This window comes from Terrapene carolina, unplaced genomic scaffold (genome assembly GCF_002925995.2).
Source record: "Terrapene carolina triunguis isolate 2854851 unplaced genomic scaffold, T_m_triunguis-2.0 Scaffold101, whole genome shotgun sequence".
NCBI classification, from domain to species: domain Eukaryota; kingdom Metazoa; phylum Chordata; order Testudines; family Emydidae; genus Terrapene; species Terrapene triunguis.
Genome location: NW_020664452.1, coordinates 221,919 through 241,755, shown reverse-complemented (window position 1 = coordinate 241,755; position 19,837 = coordinate 221,919). Strand labels below are relative to the sequence as shown.

The window sequence follows — 19,837 nt, the reverse complement described above, 5'->3', positions numbered from 1 at the left end:
ACTTACTCTGAAATTGGTGCCTACAGAATACGCTTTTTGCATAAATTTTAAGTTTATCTCTGACCTGTTAGGACCATTGAACGAGATCCTTGTCCAATTAAAATCAGTGGCAAAACTTCCATTGACTTCATGGGGGCCAGGATTTAATGCTGACAGCTATTTTTCCATGCATGCTAGTGTTGTGGTCAAAGACCCCCACGCAGTTATTTTAGTTCAAAGACTCAAGCCTGAGGCCAGTTTATTGACATACATACCAGTGCACTGGGGTGCAGTCCGAAGACTGACACCCCGAGGACCGCTCGCAGGCGGGCTTTTATTTCGTCAAACCGCAAGCAAAGTACAAACAATACGTCATGAGTTAAGAAATTAGGGTTGGGGTTAGTCCCTCCCCCAAACCGCGAGTTAAGAAAGTAGGGTCGGGTTCAGTCCCGTCCCCCCCCGGTACCTTCCTCATTAATTTTCCGAGAAGTGGGTGTTTATTTGGGTAGAGGGGCGCTTGGTGTTTTTCCCCAGGGGTGGTACTTGGCACCAGTTTGGGTACATTTCTCAAGACACATGTTATTTTCCGGGGTCTTTTGGTTAAAGATTAAGGGGGGGGGGTTTCCATGGGACACCTAAAGAGGATCTATGATTGGCTATTTTTGCAGATAGCTGGAATCACGGAGTGGGTCACAGATCACCCAAAGGAGAAGCTGCATGAGTTAAGAAATTGCATTTAGCTAAAGTTACCTATTGCTTCACACAAGTGGTTATTATATTTCATTAGTCATGAACATATTTCATTAGTGCTGCTGCTGGGGCTTTTTATTCTTTCCCTCCTTGCCCCCCCCCCTCCTCTGGACATGACCCTTGACCGAGTTTGGCAGGGAATTGTGCAGTCTAGTTCAGGCCTTAGGCCTGCCCTACTCTGTGTAAAGGCTATTAGCATAACAGATCTCTGTTGGAGGGTTTATTTCGGGGCCCACAGATTCAAAGCTCTGGCTATCAAAAAGAAGGCCCCCCTGCTCTATTTCCCCACACTAGTTTTCTCTCAAATCCAAAATGTTAACATTTCATCTAGAGCTGGGGATGAATGTGAGGTACAGTAGAAGCCTGATCCTGCAAGTCCTCTAGCTCAGGAATGCCACACATGGATGACCTGCTCAAACTCTAGATCATTGTCCATAGTGGGCCAGACTTGACCTTTTAGATACCACCCTTGTGAATAGGGTAGGATGGCTCTGCATTACCCCACAAGCAGCACCAGGAAGCAAAGTGCCTCCCAAAGAACCGCTGCATGCACCAGGAACGTGCCTATTGCTACACTCTTTCACTGAGTGCAGCATATGTTCGCATGCATGGGAGGCCAGTTCAAATGACTTCTGTGGAGTACTAGGGAGTCATGTCCATGCTTCCTTCCACTCCCTTTGGAGTGAGGGTGTTAGTGGGGAGCAGTCACTGATCTCAGCAGACCACAGAGATTGCAAATGTGGCAGGACCTTGCATGGGGGAAGATACTGGACAGGGCGGCTTCTTGTGCTTTTCAACTTCCATACATGCTTACAGAGAGGTGAGGCACAATCTGGCCCTAAGCATCTGCAGAGACCCAGCCTGATTTTATTCAAGAGTATAAGCCAATGAGAGCTAAACACTAGTGATAGGTGGATCTTAAAATGTTTGGAAGTTCAAGTTTCATGTGGGTAACCACCCCAAAAGTCTGGAGTCATGTACGCTATCTGAAACTCATGGGTCTCTGATGAGGACAGGCTGCCAGTGAGATTTCCGGATCTTCCAGCTTCTGGTCATGCTGGAAATTGTATAATAGCAATATTTCTTGCAGTATTTTGGCACATCCACCTTCAGTCCTCATGGAAACATGGATGTGCCAGGGCTCAGCAGAAAGTTAGAAAATAATGGAAAGGGATGTGTGGTATGGCCCCTCACAGATCAGTCTGCTTTGTAATGACTATAAAGGGGATTCTTTCCTGAAGCTGTTGGGCGCAGGGAAGACCCTGGAGTTCTTTGTAGATCCCAGACTAGTGCTTGCAGAAATTTTTCAGGAGTAACATTTTCCTGTTGAAAAATGTGGTTTTATCAAAATAGAAATTTTCCATGGGAAAAAGTTGATTTTTGATAGTTTTCTGGTTTCTCCTGATGGCAAAACTTTAAACACACAATTTTTGTTCAGAATTGATAGTAGAAAATTTTCACTTCATTTTGTTTAGAAAATTCCTGAGGATAATCAAGTTTCATGACCAGGTCTATCCCAGACTGACTAAACACAGTCCGTGCTGCCTAGGGAAACCACTCCAAGACTCCAGAAGCCTGGATTAAACAGTTATAAAGGGACTGCTGACTACATTACAGAATCTTAACTGAACTTTCTTGAACTTTATTGGTTCTGGATGATGGTTGGGAAAGAAGGGGAGGGTGTTTACTTTATATCACAAGTCTTGATGTTTAAAGCCAAAAAATACTTTTAACCATTCAGTCAGAAAAGTGACAGGAATATACCACAACGAACAGTACCAATTCTTTTTATCTCAGTCCTTCATCACATGTCAGCCGCTGGTCACAGGCTTTATGAAAAGTCAACTGACAGGTGCTTTTGAGATGCAGCTTATTCGACCCCTTTTAACTATCACCATTTTGATTTTTTGATTTATTCTTTGAGAATTGTGCTGTCTCTCTCTCAGAGGATCCATTGGATAAGGGTTTCTATGAGTGGTTCCAAATCAAGCTAGTATTTATATATCTGTTTTGGTCTATTTACAATGTGCCCATCCAAAGATTGGGATCCATGTACTAAATATTTAAACAGCCAAGAAGCAATGGTCTCAAGTTGCAGTGGGGGAGGTCTAGGTTGGATATTAGGATACACTATTTCACTAGGAGGGTGGTGAAGCACTGGAATGGGTTACCTAGGGAGTTGGTGGAATCTCCATCCTTAGAGGCTTTTAAGGCCTGGCTTGACAAAGCCTTGGCTGGGAATATTTAGTAGGTGTTGGTCCTGCTTTGAGCAGGAGGTTGGACTAGATGACCTCCTGAGGTCTCTTCCAACCCTAATATTCTATGATTCTATGAGTCTATCCCTCCCTCCCCATAAAACATACAAATTGGACTCCTGTGCAGAACTATAAAAACTCTCCCGAATGTCCCACCACATCTTCCTAGCCAACATTTTTTCCTTCCAACCGAGAGTACCAGATAGAACAGATAAGCGCTGCACAGGAACAGAAGGTCACCACATTTAGGCTGTTGGATCCAGGGGTGAAGTCAGTTTCAAGTTATAGACTTGTCCCAGAGAGCCTATTGATAGAGCCCTGCGCAGATACAAAATTTGTATCCGCATCCGATCCGCAAACGTGGTCTGTGGATGTAAAGCGGATATCTGCAGATTTGCAGGGTTGACTCTAGCCTTTTAAACTATTAGGTCAGGCATCTCAGTTGACCACAGCTGCCATGGTATCATCCAGCAAAAGAGATTCGGAGGTCACCCTGGTCCAAACTGTTTAAAGCTTTATGCTTCAGTTAAGTTGTTAACGTTTACCTGGAGATGAATTCTCAGCTGCATGTAGACTTTTGGCATCTACTTTCACAGCTTTGAGCTTTCCCCTGTGAGCAAGCACCTCAAGATGTGTACTACAGCTGTGGCCCTTTGAGGCCAGCACATTGCAGGTTGAGCAAAACTGCTTTGATGCATTACCTAAAATTTGAGACTACTCTTCACGAGAAAAGCAAAATAGCACAGTAATTAAGCATGTTATCTGGTTTCTTGGGAACAAAGGGTCTTGTATTGTGCATTTAATATAAAGCCATCAAAATGCAGGTATAAGTAAATAAGAATTAGCATTGTTAATTATGTCCCTTCAGTAAGCACACTTAATTGATTAATTGTATGCATGTAGGGTGAAATTTAGGGCCTGATATGACTCTGGAGCCATATCAGTTTCTCATGGCTAATACATATTCACTGTCACCCTATAGTGGTGTACTGAGGGAATACCCAGTAAGGCATATTACAGTATGTACGTACCTACTGATTAAATATTAGTTATGTGCATTTATTACAGACATCACTACTGTATGTGAACACTAGACATATGTTAGGTTACAAACAAATATACATTTTGTATCTATAAGGCGCTAACCCCCCATAACCTCCTTGCAATTAACCTGAATACTAAGGGTACTGTGTATAAATACACTATTGCCCAGAGTCTCCTCCCCTTACTCACCTTTATTTCAGTGGAACAGCTTGAATGGCAAGGTGCTACTCAGTGCACGCAGGGTGGCAGAATTGGGCCCTGTGTAATTATATTTTTAAAAAGCATCTTCAAAGTCAGTGGAGGCGGATTCAGCTCTGTCACATGGTAGGCTAGCCTCTTCAGATGAAGCAGGTCTAGCTCCCCCATGCTAGATCTGGTTCTCCAAGTTGGGCCAATTAAGAGGGTGGGGAGCACCCGGGCAGTCAGTAAGGCCATGTCTAAGTAGCAAGCTTACAGCGGCACAGCTGTACCGATGCAGCTACGCTGCTGTAGCTACTCTGTGCCAACAGGAGAGAGCTCTCCCATGAACATCATAAAGCCATCTCCATGAGTGGCGGTAGCTATGTTGGCAGGAGAAGCTCTCCTGCCAACATAGCGCTGTGCACACTGTCACTTATGCCGGTGAAACTTATGTCACTCGGGGAGGGGTGGGGGGTTCACACCCCTGAGCGACATACATTTTGCCGACATAAGTGGTACTGTAGACATGGCTTTAGGAAGGGGGATGCTCAGGGAACTGGAGCAGCTGGAAGTCCCCTGGGAGTGGCTGCCAAAGCCCCTGATAAAACTGCCTGAAAAGAGACACTGGGTGTGGCAGTGGGTACTTCACGAGCTGGGGAAAAGCTAGCACCTTACAAACTCCCATTAAATACAGAGACTCAGTGGGAGTTCCATTGGGCTCCTAGAGAGTTCGAAGCCTTACTCCTTAACTCCTATATAGCCCTCTCATCCATGTTATTATTTATGCATTTGTATTATTGTTCTGCCTACGAGCCCGTTATGGACAAGGACCACATTGTGCTAGGCACTGTACAAACATAGAACAAAATGACAGTCCCTGCCCGAAAGAGCTTACAATCTAAGTACAATACTAATAGATAATAGATGGATACAGACAGACACAGATGAAGGAATACAAGTCAACAATGAGACAATATTGGTCAGCATGATAGGCAGTGGGCCCAGTACATTAGCAGCTGCATATAGATCTCAAAGCATTTGTCAAGCTAGCACCTAAATAAAGAGGTGTCATCATAATTCAGAGCACAGAGAACTAGTTAAATAGTCATTTATGATTTTAGTTTGCTATGATTTGGTAATTACCATATTTTGGAAAGCCCTGCAATATTATTATTTATTTACTTTTTATGTAAAATCTTCCTAAAATGGTGAAAGTCTTTTACTTATTTGTTTATAATTGGAAGGATCAGGTTAATTTGGGGGGAAATTTTGGCTTTTTTCACCATGCTCCTATGCTGAGAATTTATTTATTTATACAATTTCTGTCAAGGATCCTAGTTGAACTTTAAGGTCTGTCTTTTAAACCCCTGGAAACTGGAGTTTCTTATACCAACAGTGTCATAGCTGTAGTTACATGTCACATACTTTTTATTTTGGGGTATGTTTGTTTTCAAGTCAGAGAGAATGATAATTGATCGAGCCATTCTTTAACCATAGAACAGGGCAGATTCAAAACTCAGATACGGGCAGAACCCTGTTTGAACTAGCTTGTGCTCCAGGTACTTTGTGGGAAGCCTGAGAACTTTAACCCCAAAGTGATCTGTGTCTCTCCATGTTTATTAGCGTGTAACTAATCATTCCCATTTCAGTTTCTCCAAATGGCTAATACGCATCATGTCATTTGTTTTTTGCAAACTGTTGTACAAAAATAGAATGGAAACCACACATATGGGAAATGTCACTATAATTAGGATGATGTATCTTTTTTTTTTTTTTACAGATCAGTTTTGTAAATAAGCATCAAGAGTCATAAAATTATAGAAACATATGGGAATGCTAAAGAAATGGAATAAAATGTAACATGATCCTCCTCAAATGTACTTTAGCTCTCTGCATAAGAAACCATACCAGGACTGAGCAGCATGTAGTTTTGCCGCAGAAGAAGAAAGGAACTTTTCCAGTTCTTATTTGTCTTAATCCTTTATCTTATAGCAACATCTAGAAAACTAGAATTTGATTTGTATTTGGGACTGAATAAAAAGTAGCCTCAGTATTTGTTTCCATTAATGTTTTTGAGGAGAGAAGAATTCTCCGTTCCATTGCATTTGGGCCTAGTACAATGCAGGGTCCTATTAAATAGTCAGAGATTATGGTTACGTCCAACTCCGAGGTTTGAAATGGCTACACTTATTTTAGGAACTAAGCGTGGTAGGATCAGGTCAGATAGACTAAATCCCATATAGCTTACTATGGAGGTGGGAGGGGGGGCGGTCTTTTGTGGACAAAACTGTGAAGTAAGAGATTCTCTATACTCTGAATGGACAATAAAGATCCCAGGGCAGTTTTCATAAGAGTAAATGTTTGACTTTTTGTCCTAAGCTAAAAATCCTCCCACCAGCCACTCATACACCCTTGTGCAAGGTATAACGTGTAAGCAATTGGTTGCTGTCCTCCAACCCAGACTCAAGTGCATTTTATTGGTGCTATTTGTATATATTGAGGTTTGGGATACTTCAGGATGAATAAATGTAAAATATATTGTTGCTACTATATAGCTGTTTCTTGTTTTATACTTAGATTTTAAGCTTTTTGGGCTAGGGACTGTCTGTTTGTGCTAGGCCAGGTCTACACTAACCCCCTAATTCGAACTAAGGTACGCAACTTCAGCTACGTGAATAACGTAGCTGAAGTTCGAAGTACCTTAGTTCGAACTTACCTCGGTCCACACGCGGCAGGCAGGCTCCCCCGTCGACTCCGCGGTACTCCGCTCGTCTAGCTGGAGTACCGCAGTCGATGGCGAGCACTTCCTGGTTTGACTTATTGCGTCCAGACAAGACGCGATAAGTCGAACCCAGAAGTTTGATCGCTCGCCGCCGAACTACCGGGTAAGTGTAGACCTACCCCTAGGCACTGAACAATCGCAGAACAATGGGTCCTGGTCCATGACCTAGGACTTCTAGGTGATAGATAGATAGATAGATAGATACACCCCCACCCCCACCACCCAAACATTGTTTATGTTATTGTGGTGTGTGTGTTGTAATGAACTTTTAGTTTAATTCCCCTTGTTAGGCCTATAGGAAGTTTTTGGGAGGAAGGGGTCGGGGAGAGAGGATATTGATAACATTTTTGTTATTTGCAAGGAGATATAGCACCAGATGCCATGAATAAGTTGTATAAAAAAATAGCAAAGAAGCACTTGTATTTTTAACATTTCTTTAAATCATAACATCTGAATAAAAGTAATCTTTCAACAGAAGTAAATCTAAGCTAAAACACAAGTAATACATAATTCGTAAAATAAGATCTAAAAGAAATGTAATAGCCAAGTATGCATCGCTTGAAACCAATCACAGCACTCATGTAACATTTCACCGAGACACAGCCAGCTTGCATGTAGACCACAATGGCACCTCCAAGTCTACAGGTAGTTGACTTTTTCAGCAGCGATTAGAATTATTAACACCTTTTGGTTAACTGACTTTACAGAGCACAATTAAAAATTATCTCCTAGGATACCTTAAATCTTCAGTAAGACAACAGTCTGTTCGTTGCACGGTATCTTGTCACTCTTAGTTATTTATGTTTTTTTGCTATAAGGAAAGTTTGGGAAGGGGAAAAATCCATTTTACAGTAGATAGTTAATTCTGCCTTGTGCCTTTATACTGTATCCTTATGACACTATCAGCACAGTGGGGCTCAAACAGTTCTATCATCAATGTTAATTGAAACAGTAACTTAACATTGCACTGGGTTGCATCACAGCTTATGTTGGTTCAGTATGTCACTGAACTGTCATCAAGTGCTGATGAAATACAGAGCCAGTGGCACTGAAACGTGAATACACACTATACAGAAGCACTACTAGTTTGACTCTGTTTTTCTTTTACACACCAGGCCACAAACTTTATGGGCCAAATTCAGTCCTGGTACAAGTCCCATTCCCTTCACTGGGAACTTCCCTAAACTCCCTGCTGCATATATGGTGTTCAGGCTGCACTGTCCTTTTGGAATGTGCCTGATGTGCATGGCCTGTTCACTTGGCTGGTGTATGCGGAGGGGAGGGGTGGCCATGTGCAGAGCTCCTATTGGTGGGGGAACACCTTTAAAAATAGGTCCTTTTTAAGGTGTCTCAAATTGGGCCACCAAAATCAATAGTCACTTTTGAAAATTTTGTTCCAAGGTTCCCTGTAGCCAATCCGCTACTGTGTCATTCCCTTCAAACTTCCTACGTTTCATGAGCTAATGAACTAGTGTAATAAGTGTCCTGATTCTGGATTTGTGTCTTTTCTCATTAGGTCTCTCTGTCCATTGGTGTGCAAATGGACATATTCCCCAGAGAAGGGCTGGGATGATAGTTTCTGGAAGGTGATTGGCTTAGAAGATTTGGTGGCAGATAAGTATGAAAAAATAGGTAAATGAAGTTATTTTAAAAAATTAAATCCATATCCTGTATCATTGTTTCTTAGTTGTGTCAGCAGAAAAGTATCAGGCCTTACTGAAACTAGATATGAATGGGCAAAAAACTATAAGATTGGGTGCCCCCTGGTATATGTCCCAAGTACACTCTTTACCTGTGGATGTCATGAAATGTAGTGGTGGAAACCTTGTGATACAGAATTATTAATATTGCTGGAAGAATCACTTTGGGAAAGCTATTCTGAAAAGCATGACATCATCACATTGGCCAGTCAGCATTGTTTGATGGTTTGATATCATTTACTGATGTACTTGAATAGGTTTTTGGGGAGCTGAGGAGAAACATGGGCACAGGAATTGGTCACTCCTGAAAACTCCAGCACTGATACTAACTTTCCTTGTGGCTTTAACAAAATCACTTAGTTCAAAATGTTCAAACATTTCCACTAAACTATTCTGATCATGAGAGACATACTGGCAGGGCTTGATCTTTTCAAAGGTGATACCTACTGACATCTCCCATCAACTTCACCTGGAATTGTGGGTTGGCCGCACTTCTGACAATCAGGCCCAAATGGTTTCAAAATGGCCACCCCAAAATTGAGCAATTTCTACAGCAGGCGCAGAAGAATATGGGAAGCTTAGCACTTGAATTTGTTCAATAAGCTTCTGACACTGGGACACCAGCCACTGTGCCAATGAAGATAATGATAATGGCTGTAGCGATTGTTATCATATTTTGTGACCTGCACCAACCATGCTTATGAAAGCTTTTGAGAAAGAACTTTCTCTGCTTTGTAGTGTCTTCATGGGGCTGTTTGACTTGCTCAGGGCCTAAGTTTAATTAGAATGTTAGCCTTGTAACAATACCTACAGCAAATATTCATTAAAAATCCATAATGTTAATTTACCAGAAAATTTCCAGGGTAACTTTATTAGACTTTCTCTGTTAAGTTAATGGACTTTTAATGGATGTCCTAAGCAGACATGTCATTAACAAGAATATTATGGTACACGAATTCAAATATGTCCATTCATCAAAGTTAATCATCTGAAATTTCCTCTAGATTTTTTTTAAATGTCTGGCACTTTGAACAAGTTTCTACAACAGTTGCAGTGTAGTAACATGAAATAGAAATAATTTAGGAATGACTTGATAGCAGCAATGCAACTGGTAAATCTTTCCAATAGTCACAAATGGATGCTTTAAGTAATATTCAGGCCTCTATGAAAGCCTCCCCTGTATAGCTTTCAACATCTCCACTGCTCATTAAAACATTTATACTATGGTATAAACCCTGTTAACAGATTTGAGCATTTAGTATTTTGAGATTTTTAGCATAAATACAATTCCTATAACTCCAACCAGATGTAGCTTTTAGCAGATCGTTACTAAGCTAAAAGAACACATGCTGTAAATAAATGTTTGACCAGAAAATTGAACACCTCAGCAGCTGATGGTCTCATGGAAGAATATTTTTTAAATAAATTATTTATGAAGTGTAAGCTAAGGATCGAATACAATATTTATATGGTGCACTTCAAGGACAGTGCAAAGCAATTTACCATTTTAAATAACTAAACATACATGTTTCAAATGATAAAGTAACCTTCAATAAAAAGGGCATGGTTGTAATGATGGAAACCACATAAAAATGAGCAACACAAGTATCAGAACTTAGAAGGGCTAAAATCTTAAATTTCAAATATAATAATGTTTACATTTCTCTTTTCTTTGAAACCGGGTGTTCACAGATGAACTACATAGGGAATTGGAATCTGTTTTTCTCACTCAAACAGAGAAACACATTGCTCCGTAAGTGGTTCCATTGACTTCAGTGGGACTATTGCTGGAGTAGTGTGCTACTCCGTAGGAGGCAGAGAGACAGAATCTGGCCCAGAGTATTTATAAGAAACTGTGTGATGGAACTCAGTGCTTCCCATAAAAACAGTACATAAGGATAAAATGCTCATACACTCCATATATCAGGTGCGAATGTAAGAGTTACTTAGAGCCAAATTCTGACACCTTTGCTCACAATGCATATTATTTTGCTCCTTATGCGGTTACCTTGATTTTAGTGGGGCTATCCAAGGAGTAAAATGTTATTCACTGGGAGTAATGGTATCAGCACCTTGCCTGAAGTGATCGGGAAGCTATGGCCACTCCTACAAGTTTTATCTAAATTAGCTTTTAAACAAAAATAACCCCAAGACTGTTGAGCTTATTGAATTTATCCCCAAGTTAAGGTCCAAGGGTTAGATACTGGCTGTCCCTGTGTGGATGCATGAAAGGAGAAAGAGGGAGTAAGGAGCCCTCTGTGTTAACAGAAGCTTGGAGGAAGGAGATGACGTCCACCAATGACTGCTCCTCTGCAACAGAAGGAAATTGATCTTGTGGGCTACGCCCATTAGATCTTAATGGATGGTTTCAGCTCAGTGCTTCAGAAGAGTCTAAAAGAAACAGCCATTCTAAGGTCCATGCGATATGCTCTGGGGAGAAATTCCTTCCTGGCCTTCCCATTTTTATTACTGTCATTCCCAGAAGTGCTGCTTCTGGACAGCGTACTTCTAGGAATTGGGTTACAGAGCCAGAAACTTCAATTCTCTGGAATGGCATCACAGTTCATGAGCTGTTCTTTTTCAGAGGGTGTGCAGGCTGAGCACAGAGGCTGATTGCATTGTTTGGCTGGGGAGAAGATTGGATAAAGCAGTTGGGATGACCTCAGCTCTTTATTTCAGTTATTTAAGGCCTTCAGCATTGCCTGGAGCTAGCTACCCCTCAGTTGACACTTTGCCTCCGTGCCGCAAACCTCAGCTGGACTGTAGGACTTCGAACCCCCCGGAATAGGACTGTCTTGTAGTGTGCAAGACTCTTGGTTACTTTACTGGTGCCCGTATTGATTTTAAGTAGGGAAATAGAATGTACTGTATATAGACTTGGTCCCATAGAAGTAAATGGGAGTTCTGCCATTAAGTGCAATGAGAGCATGATCAGGCCCCATGTGCCCTTTAATTCTGTCTGCTACTTCGACAGGACATAATCCCGCTGCAAGGTGCTGAACAGCCTCAGCTCCCATCGACTACAACAAACGGAATAAATTCCTGAGCAGGCGTTTCCAGAAGATCCTACATGCATATAGTTTGCAGTGTTGTTGTAGCGTGTTGGTCCTAGGGTATGAGACACAGGTGAGTGAGGTAATATCTTTTATGGGACCAAGTTCCATTGGTGGAAGAGTCTTGTCAACCCACAGGCCTTGGTCCAATAAAAGATATTACCTCACCCACCTTCTCTCTCTCATATGTAAGGCCCTACTTGAATTGCAGGATGATTGTCAAAAAATTGCAGCTGAGTTGTGGACAAGGCATGGAAAATTGTGGGAAAGTAATAATGGACCTTATTATTTGTGGTAATAAAGTCCATTGTTACTTTTGTGTGATTTTCTGCTGATGGCAGGCCAGGGCTGAGAGCAGGGGCTCCTGCAGTCAAAATTGCGGCGGAAGCCTAATATTGCAGAATCTGCCATTTCCGCAGCATCGCAAGTTAAGAAGGGCCTTACTTATATGCATATAGTAAAAGTTATGCATGACCCAAGGAGGGGAACAGGCAGTAGGTCGAAGTATCCTTGCAAACCCAGGAGCACTGGAGATTGTAAAACCAAGCTAGAAGGCAATAAGCATAAGACGAGAAATGGGACACTGTCACATTCTTCTTAAATAAATACATAAATCTAATTCCCCTAATAGAATTTCCCATTTGCTCTAGTGCACAATGTAGCCAGAACTCCACACCTCTATTCAAGGTTTGTTTATCCTAAATTCTTGTGTGAACTTACTGTATTTTAATGCCATCACAATCCCACTGAAAGTGAGAGAGACTGGCATTTTACTTAAATGCCTTTAATGCAGTTTGCTTAAAATCTTAGCAGCACTAAACTGTAATAGTCATTTTGTTGTCAAACAAAACAAAAAAATCAGAGGAAAATTAGCTGAGCCTTCTTTTATTGTTTACAGAAGCGAATTGTTGTTACTGAATATAGAATAGGCAAACGCAACATGTTTTTCTAATCTCTGATGAGAACAATATTCCCTCCAATGAGAGGAAACTATAGCTGGATAGTTATGACTGGAATATAAAACAGTTTTTTTCAAGTGCTCTTAACTTTCAGGACATTGAAAAGAATTTGTGGAAATTACAAGAGAATAGTTACTGTATGTTCTGAACTAGTGCATATTATAAAATGTATTTTTAAAGGGCAAGACATTTCATGTATCCACAGTGTTGCTTGTGGTTTCATGTAATACGCTCCTTTTAGTTTCACTCTAGCTTGACATGTGACCTTGTTGAAAAGAGACCCTTCACCGTTGGCCTTTAGGATCTCCCCTGAACCTTTCCCACATCAAATGGTGGTTTCTGCTGTGAAAATACCAGCCTTCTGACCTTTTATTACCCAGAGCAGTTTGACTTTGCAGGGAATCCACACAATAGGCTCCTGTGGTCACTTCTGCATGTCTAGAATTTACTAATAACATTGTTGAAAGTGTAGATTCATACGCAGAGTTGCTGCAAACTTTATTGACCCCATTAATGTGCCCACTGCAAACAAACAGTAGAAGACAGCTTGCATCGAAAATCCCCACAGGCACTAGCACTTATCTGCTGTGGTGAGATCGCATGATGAGCATCTTTTTGTGGCATTATAAAACCTAGAAAGACATTAGCAATTCTGTTAAAAGGACTGTAGTACATGAAAATTTAGGTATTGAATTGTACAATGTATTGGGGGGTGAGGAGCAGGGAAGCCTGATAAATTTTCACCACCATCTCCTACTTCCGGGGCTACTTAAGGGACCAAATAATTTTATATTGTATCGTAATAATTTATGCCTAACCTTCCCCACCCACCTCTTACCCCCCAGAGGATGGTGCATTTGTCTCAGAGAAGAAAATATTGTAGGTATTGTAGAATAGTTATGACTATTGGTGTAGTAACTTATGTGTTTTGATGTTGACATATTGCAGTGATACTTTATAAATAGATATTTATTGTCTCTTCATCTGTGATGGAGCTACATGCTGATTTTACTATATTTATGTTCACACCAAACTTAACACTCTGAAACATAGTCCTTCTGCCTGCTGAAAGATTATACAATCCTAGTTCCCAATATTTTCAGAACCAGCTGTAAATAGAAACTTGTGGTCAGATATTCAAAGGTATTTAGGTACCTAAAGAGGCACATAAGCACTGAGTGGGATTTTCAAAAGCATCTAAGCAAATTAGGCTCCTAAGTCTGATTGATTTCAGTGTGAGGTGCCTAACCTGCTTAGGTGCTTTTGAAAATCCTACTAGGTGCTTCAATACCTTTGAAAATCTGGACCTTGCGCAAGTCACTTGACCGCCTTTCAGCCCAGCTATAGAATAGCATGAAGAGCAGGACTTCACTGAAAACCAGATTTTCCAAGAGAGATGACTTTTCCCAGATAAACTACAACACTGGGGTAAAAGAATGCTCAGAGAGGGATACTTTAACAGTAGCTACTGGAATCAAGGGATACTGAACCATGACACGGAAGAGAGGTATTAATCCTTTGTAATCCGGACCCATGTCTGGTAACTGGGTCCAGGAAATAAAGACCAGCATCTTTTGTGTGTAACATATTTATTAGATAGTATAAAAGGCTCTAAGTCCTGAAATTAACATGTTTATAAAGATGTTTGTTGCATAATACCAATGTCATGATCCAAATAGGATATTAGGAAAGGAATGGGTCTTGTGGTTAAAGCATAGGACTGGGAAACCTGGATATTTTAGTTTTATTCTTGACACTACTCCAAGCTTCCTTTGGGCAGGTTACTTAACTTCTCTCGATCTCTGTTTCCTCATCTGTAAATAGGATAGTAATACTTCTTGGAAGGGATCATCCTGGGTTTCACCAGCCTAGACTGACTGGCAGAAGTCATTCATCTCGTAGATTTTTTGACCCTGCAGGGTATAGCATGAGCCAGGATCCCTACTGGCCATTATGCTTTCCTGTATATAAATGCCATCCTCCAAATGCTCCACCCAATTCCTTCATGACGGTGGTCAACAGAGGAACTCCCAGTCTTCCACGATTTCAGCACTGCATCAGCCTGTCTCCACAGTCACTTTCTGTCATTTTTGACCTTGTCCACCTGATTCTCAGATGGTTTTTGAGTTGATGCAAAGACTCTTCCCCCCCCCCCCATGCTCCCTGCCTGTTTTTTTAAGCGCTGTGGTGCTTGGGCGTGTCAATTTGAAACTATGGCTCTGTGTTTCAGTGCAAAGCCTGGCACACTGCAGCCCTTCCTTGGCATTGTGGCACTCAACTCCAGAGCTTTGGAGTTTTTTAACCTCAGTGCTTTGATGCGTAGCCTTGGACACTGTGGCATGCTGCTTTGGCACTCCGCCTTTGGGATCCTTGAAGAGAAGGATCCACAGAAGAGCAAAGCAGGGTAGTTGTTTTTCTAAAAGTCACGCCATCCAAAGTTATTTCATTTGCAGCACTTGCTCTTAGACTGAGAATAAATACAGCCTTGGGCATACGCAAGGGAGCTCGCACCATCAGTGACTGAAGCTGTTTTCTCACTATGTACAAGTTGAAAAAACTTGCAGCTAAATTTTCAAACATAGGTGCCTAAGGGCTTGTCTAAACCATGTGTCAAAGGGCACCAGAAGGGTGTGATTTGTAAAGCTTGCTAACATGCTAACTGTCCCATCCTGGTGCGCTCTAAAAGGTACCCAGTTTGCATTATGTATCTTTTTAGCTCACACAAGCAGGGTCTACATGGGGCAGTTATAGCACCGTGCATTAGAGTATTTTACAAATCACACCCCTGTAGTGCAGGGGTGGGCAAACTTTTTGGCTGAGGGCTGCATCAGGTTTCGTAAATTGTACGGGGGGCAGTTAGGGAAGGGGGTTGTGGCCTGGCTTCACCTCGTATCTGCCTTCCCCCCCGGGACTCCTGCCCCATCCAGCCCCCCCGTTCCCTGATGGCCCCTCTGGGACCCCTGCCCCATCCACATACCCCCGCTCCCTGTCCCTGACCCGGGCTCCCGCCACCCCATCCAACCCCTCCTCTCATTCCGGACGGCCCCCTAGGGACCCCGGCCCCATCCCACCACCCCTTCTCCCTGTCCCCTGACTGCCCCCGGAACCCCTGCCCCTGACTGCCCCCTGCCGCCCCATCCAACCCCCCCTCCTTCCTGACGGCCCCCCCGGGACCCCATGCATTCAAGTGAGTAATAGAGAATCTCTACTGGTTATTTGAACATGAAAATGTTAGGTGGATAAACACATCGTTGCTTTTGCAAGCACCTGCTTCCCTATGCAGAAGTATTGTTATTACACGCATCTCCAGGTGGGGCTGTTACACATAGTCTTCTAAATTCTTGCAACCAAATTTGTCTCTTGGCAAGAAATGCTGCTGCTGTTGTTGTTTGGGTTATGCAGAGGCAGTGTTAGGAGAACTCGTTCTCTTCCGTGGTCTCTGATTAGAGTTAATTCTTGAGGCAGAGTTGCTCCTGGAAACTCAGCACTGGTGTTGGGCTGAGATTCCTGAAAGCAGGTGTTGCCCTGCTTGCTGTTTGAGCACCTCATTTCAGGACTGGTGTATAGGTGTAAATAAAGCAAGTTACATGGAGTATAGCCAGACTCTGCATCACTGATCTTTCCTCCACTGGGAAGCCAACCCAGCCATCAGCTGCCACTTGACAGAGGGATGACGCTTATGTTAGAATGGGATACTGGAGTCAGAAAAAGGGGAAGCAATATACATTTACGTGTGCCAAATGGATAATTGCATGACCAGACATGTAATTGTTTGTCTGTATTTGTTCGCTATTACCTGTATTTTCTTGGGTGCAGCTTACATGCCTTTGTTTGAAAAGGCAACCCTTTGGATTTTCAGTTTGCTTGTGGACACATAGGAAGGAATACACAGCTGACACACTACCAGCAATGGTATCATAACAAAAGAACCATAAATAGGGAAGAGACTGGTACTGCTGAATAAAGATGGAGAGCCATATGCTGCCCTTGTTTTTTTCACACAAGGGCAAGGACATTATCAGTTCGCATTCATGGATTTTCCTTTTCATTCTGATATCTGGGAGAGGAGAAGTTCTTATGCCTCCCATCCTCAAAAAGGGAAGGAGTTTAGCCCCTAGAGATCCCCCCCCCCAGGATTCAGTAGAGGACAGGGCCACTGTACAGAGCCTCTTTGTCTTCATACTGCTTCCTGACCACATCATCACCCTGAGCCTCCCCTTCCATAGGAGCTATTGTTCAGGAGTTGAGCTCTCCCAGGCTCCTGTGCTGGCAGGTAACCTGACCTTCTTTTCCTCTGGAGATGGAGTTTCCATTCTGGGTTGGGTGAATTGAACTAGTAATAACTGGTGCTCCAGAGAGTTGCCATTCCACCGGCCCTGCCCCTTTCCCATCCTTTCTAAGGCTATGGAGGCCACACACCACAGAATACATTGAGGGGCTTCCTTGAAGGTGAAGTCCTTCATTCCAGGCTTCTCTGATCCCAGTCCACTGGATTCTGGTATCTGCTCACAGAACCAAACAAGAACAAGAGCCTTAAAACACTGAGCTTTGCACATGATCAAGAATAGTGAGTAAAAAACAAAGTTTTCTCAAAACAGATGATCCGATTTACATGTTGTTCCCCCCCTCCCCCCTCCCCCCCCCACACACAATAAGTTACAATAAGCTGCAATTTCAAAGTATTTTTAAAGGCTTGAATCACAGGATACTCAAGTGTTCGATACTGTCAAAATCCACAGAATTTACGAGTGAGTAGTGCTCCAAAAATGCCAAAGTTTCTTTGGCTTCCTGTAATTTCAGTCCATCCAAGAGCTGTAACAACTAGAAAGGGGATGAAGTTGGCACCATACGAAGAGGTACTCTATGGTGACTCGTCCCTGAAAGCCTCAGGCACTGCTTTATAATCTGTGAGTCAGCAGGAGCAAGTTTGAGAGCGAATTCTTCAGAGGAGATTGTTAAGGCTGATATCTCCTGGTAGGCTCTGTCATGCTGGTAAAGACACTGGAAGTGGAGAGGGAAGATTTAACTTACTGTCATGCTCTCATGAACCTGCATCAGCCAAAAGTAGGGAGGCTCTGCTTAATCATTTGGTGTCGTGCACAGGAACTAGGCTGAATAGACTTCCCCCTGGAGACCAGGCAAACAACTTAATTCATAAGAAAGTAGGCTGGATTTAAACTACTCTCTTGGAACTGATGTTTGGCTGTAGATGTAGTCTTCATTTTTTATTTTTAGGGGGGGTATTTGTTCCTTCTTTCTTTCTTCATGCTGTAACAGTAAGTGGTGGTTTAGTTCATATTATGCCAACTTAAACTTTCTCTTCCTGTTAAAAATGAAATTCAGGAGCTTTTTATACTTCTCATTTTCATATTTAGTAGACAGTGAAAGTTTAAATCAACACTCTTAGCAAAACCTTGCCTACGGCAATTACCACAGTAGCATTTTAACTTTAAACGATATAAGGAAGGAATAGAGTGTGAGAGAATAGCGGGGAAAGTGTTTCTGGAGAAATACGCCTCTTTGAGGAAAAAAGATAACTGAGTGGAGGCATTTATCTCTTGCTGCAACCTTACTCCTTCCTGCCTCAACCCCTTTGTGTGGTTTTGTTTCCCTTTCATTGTCATGTCAGAAATGAGACCCAGTCCTGCAATTGCTGCTCCCACGCAGAGCCCTTAGAATTCAATGGGACTCCATGTGGATGCAACAGTCAGCTTATCCGCTATCAATTGTTCCCTTGGGACCTTAATTTATTGTAAGCCCTTTGAGACAGGAACAGTTGTCGTAATGTGAGGTATCTAGCACATTTCTGGGTGCTGTGAAATAAATAAATTAGAACATAAGAACGACCATATTGGGTCAGACCAAAGGTCCCTCTAGCCCAGTGTCCTGTCTTCTGACAGTGGCCAATGCCAGGTGCCCCAGATGGAATGAACAGAACAGGTAATCATCAAGTGATACATCCCCTGTCGCCCATTCCCAGCTTCTGGCAAAATTATCTTTCTGGGCATTTCTAAAGCAGCTATCACCATTGTATGTAAAAGCCACACATAGCATTCAAGGACCATGCTCACAAGAGGACTACATTACATGAGTATTCATTTCAAGTTATTGTCAGCTATCTGATACCTTCACCTGAGTGGGGAAGTAGACTTGTCACTTCTTGAAATCGAAGGTATTTAGGTACTTAAGCCTTGCTTGGGGCATGATGAAGATCCTATATGCTGAACAGCTGCCTTTGAAAATGTTGGGGGATAAAACTGACCCTTGGTTAACCATGTGTTTCAGTTAAATAGGGTTGTGATGTAATAGCTTACATGTCTGCACACTATTGTAATAGAAGAAGGGAGTAACAAGCTAAAATGAATTCCGCCCCCCCCCCCACTCCCATCTTTCCTCTGTTCATTTTGGCATATTGATAGTGTTTAAATATCTGTCTCTAAAACATTGTCCTATTTTTTGTTTTGTTTTTGTTTTTTCATACAGTGGTAATAAAAAGACTGGCTTCCAAAAGTTCCAGATCAGAGGCTTTCTACTGACCATCTGTCCTCTTCCTCCTCTTGTCTGATGCTTCCCCTTTCTGGTAATGCTTCCTCATCATCTTCACCTTCTTGCTTCGCTTGAGCCTATGCTTTCAACATAGGGACGTCTGTTTTGTGAGCGCCACATAAATACAGAAAATAATTGGAAATCTTTTCATGGGAAATGAGGTTGTGCAGACATCAGAAGCTTAGGTGAAGAATTCAAAAGGTTCTTTCAATAGCTGATTAAGTTTCATTTCTTTTGGATTTGAAAAAAAAGGGTAATTAAATAATACTTCAAAGGAGAGCTGCTCTCACCTGCATTATTAATAAAGAAGCAGTAACAAAAAGCTATCGGTTTAGTAATAATCCATAATTAATATGTGATAAATTATACATGCACCCCTAAATAGAGACTTGCATTACCCAATATCCAGCCAAGTCACATAACCTATGATTTCAACAAATATAACACCAGTCAAATATATTGATGCCATTTGTTGACCCATAATGTTTAGAGAGAACATTGATGATGATGATGTACTATAAGATGCCAGGAAACTGTTAAAATGCTGTGAAAAAGTATCTTCATTATTTGCAGGTGAAAGGATGGGGAC

At 42.0% G+C, this 19,837-nt stretch overlaps 1 protein-coding gene across 2 annotated transcripts in view; it reads left to right on the top strand.

Moving 5' to 3' along the window:
- Window positions 1-19,837, top strand: part of FGGY (FGGY carbohydrate kinase domain containing) — a 201,842-nt gene that overhangs the window by 71,916 nt on the left and 110,089 nt on the right. For both annotated transcript variants that reach the window (XM_026651705.1, XM_026651708.1), the window contains one exon: window positions 8,507-8,622. In XM_026651705.1, coding sequence (XP_026507490.1) covers window positions 8,507-8,622 — 116 coding nt within the window. The remainder of the gene's footprint in view (window positions 1-8,506; window positions 8,623-19,837) is intronic.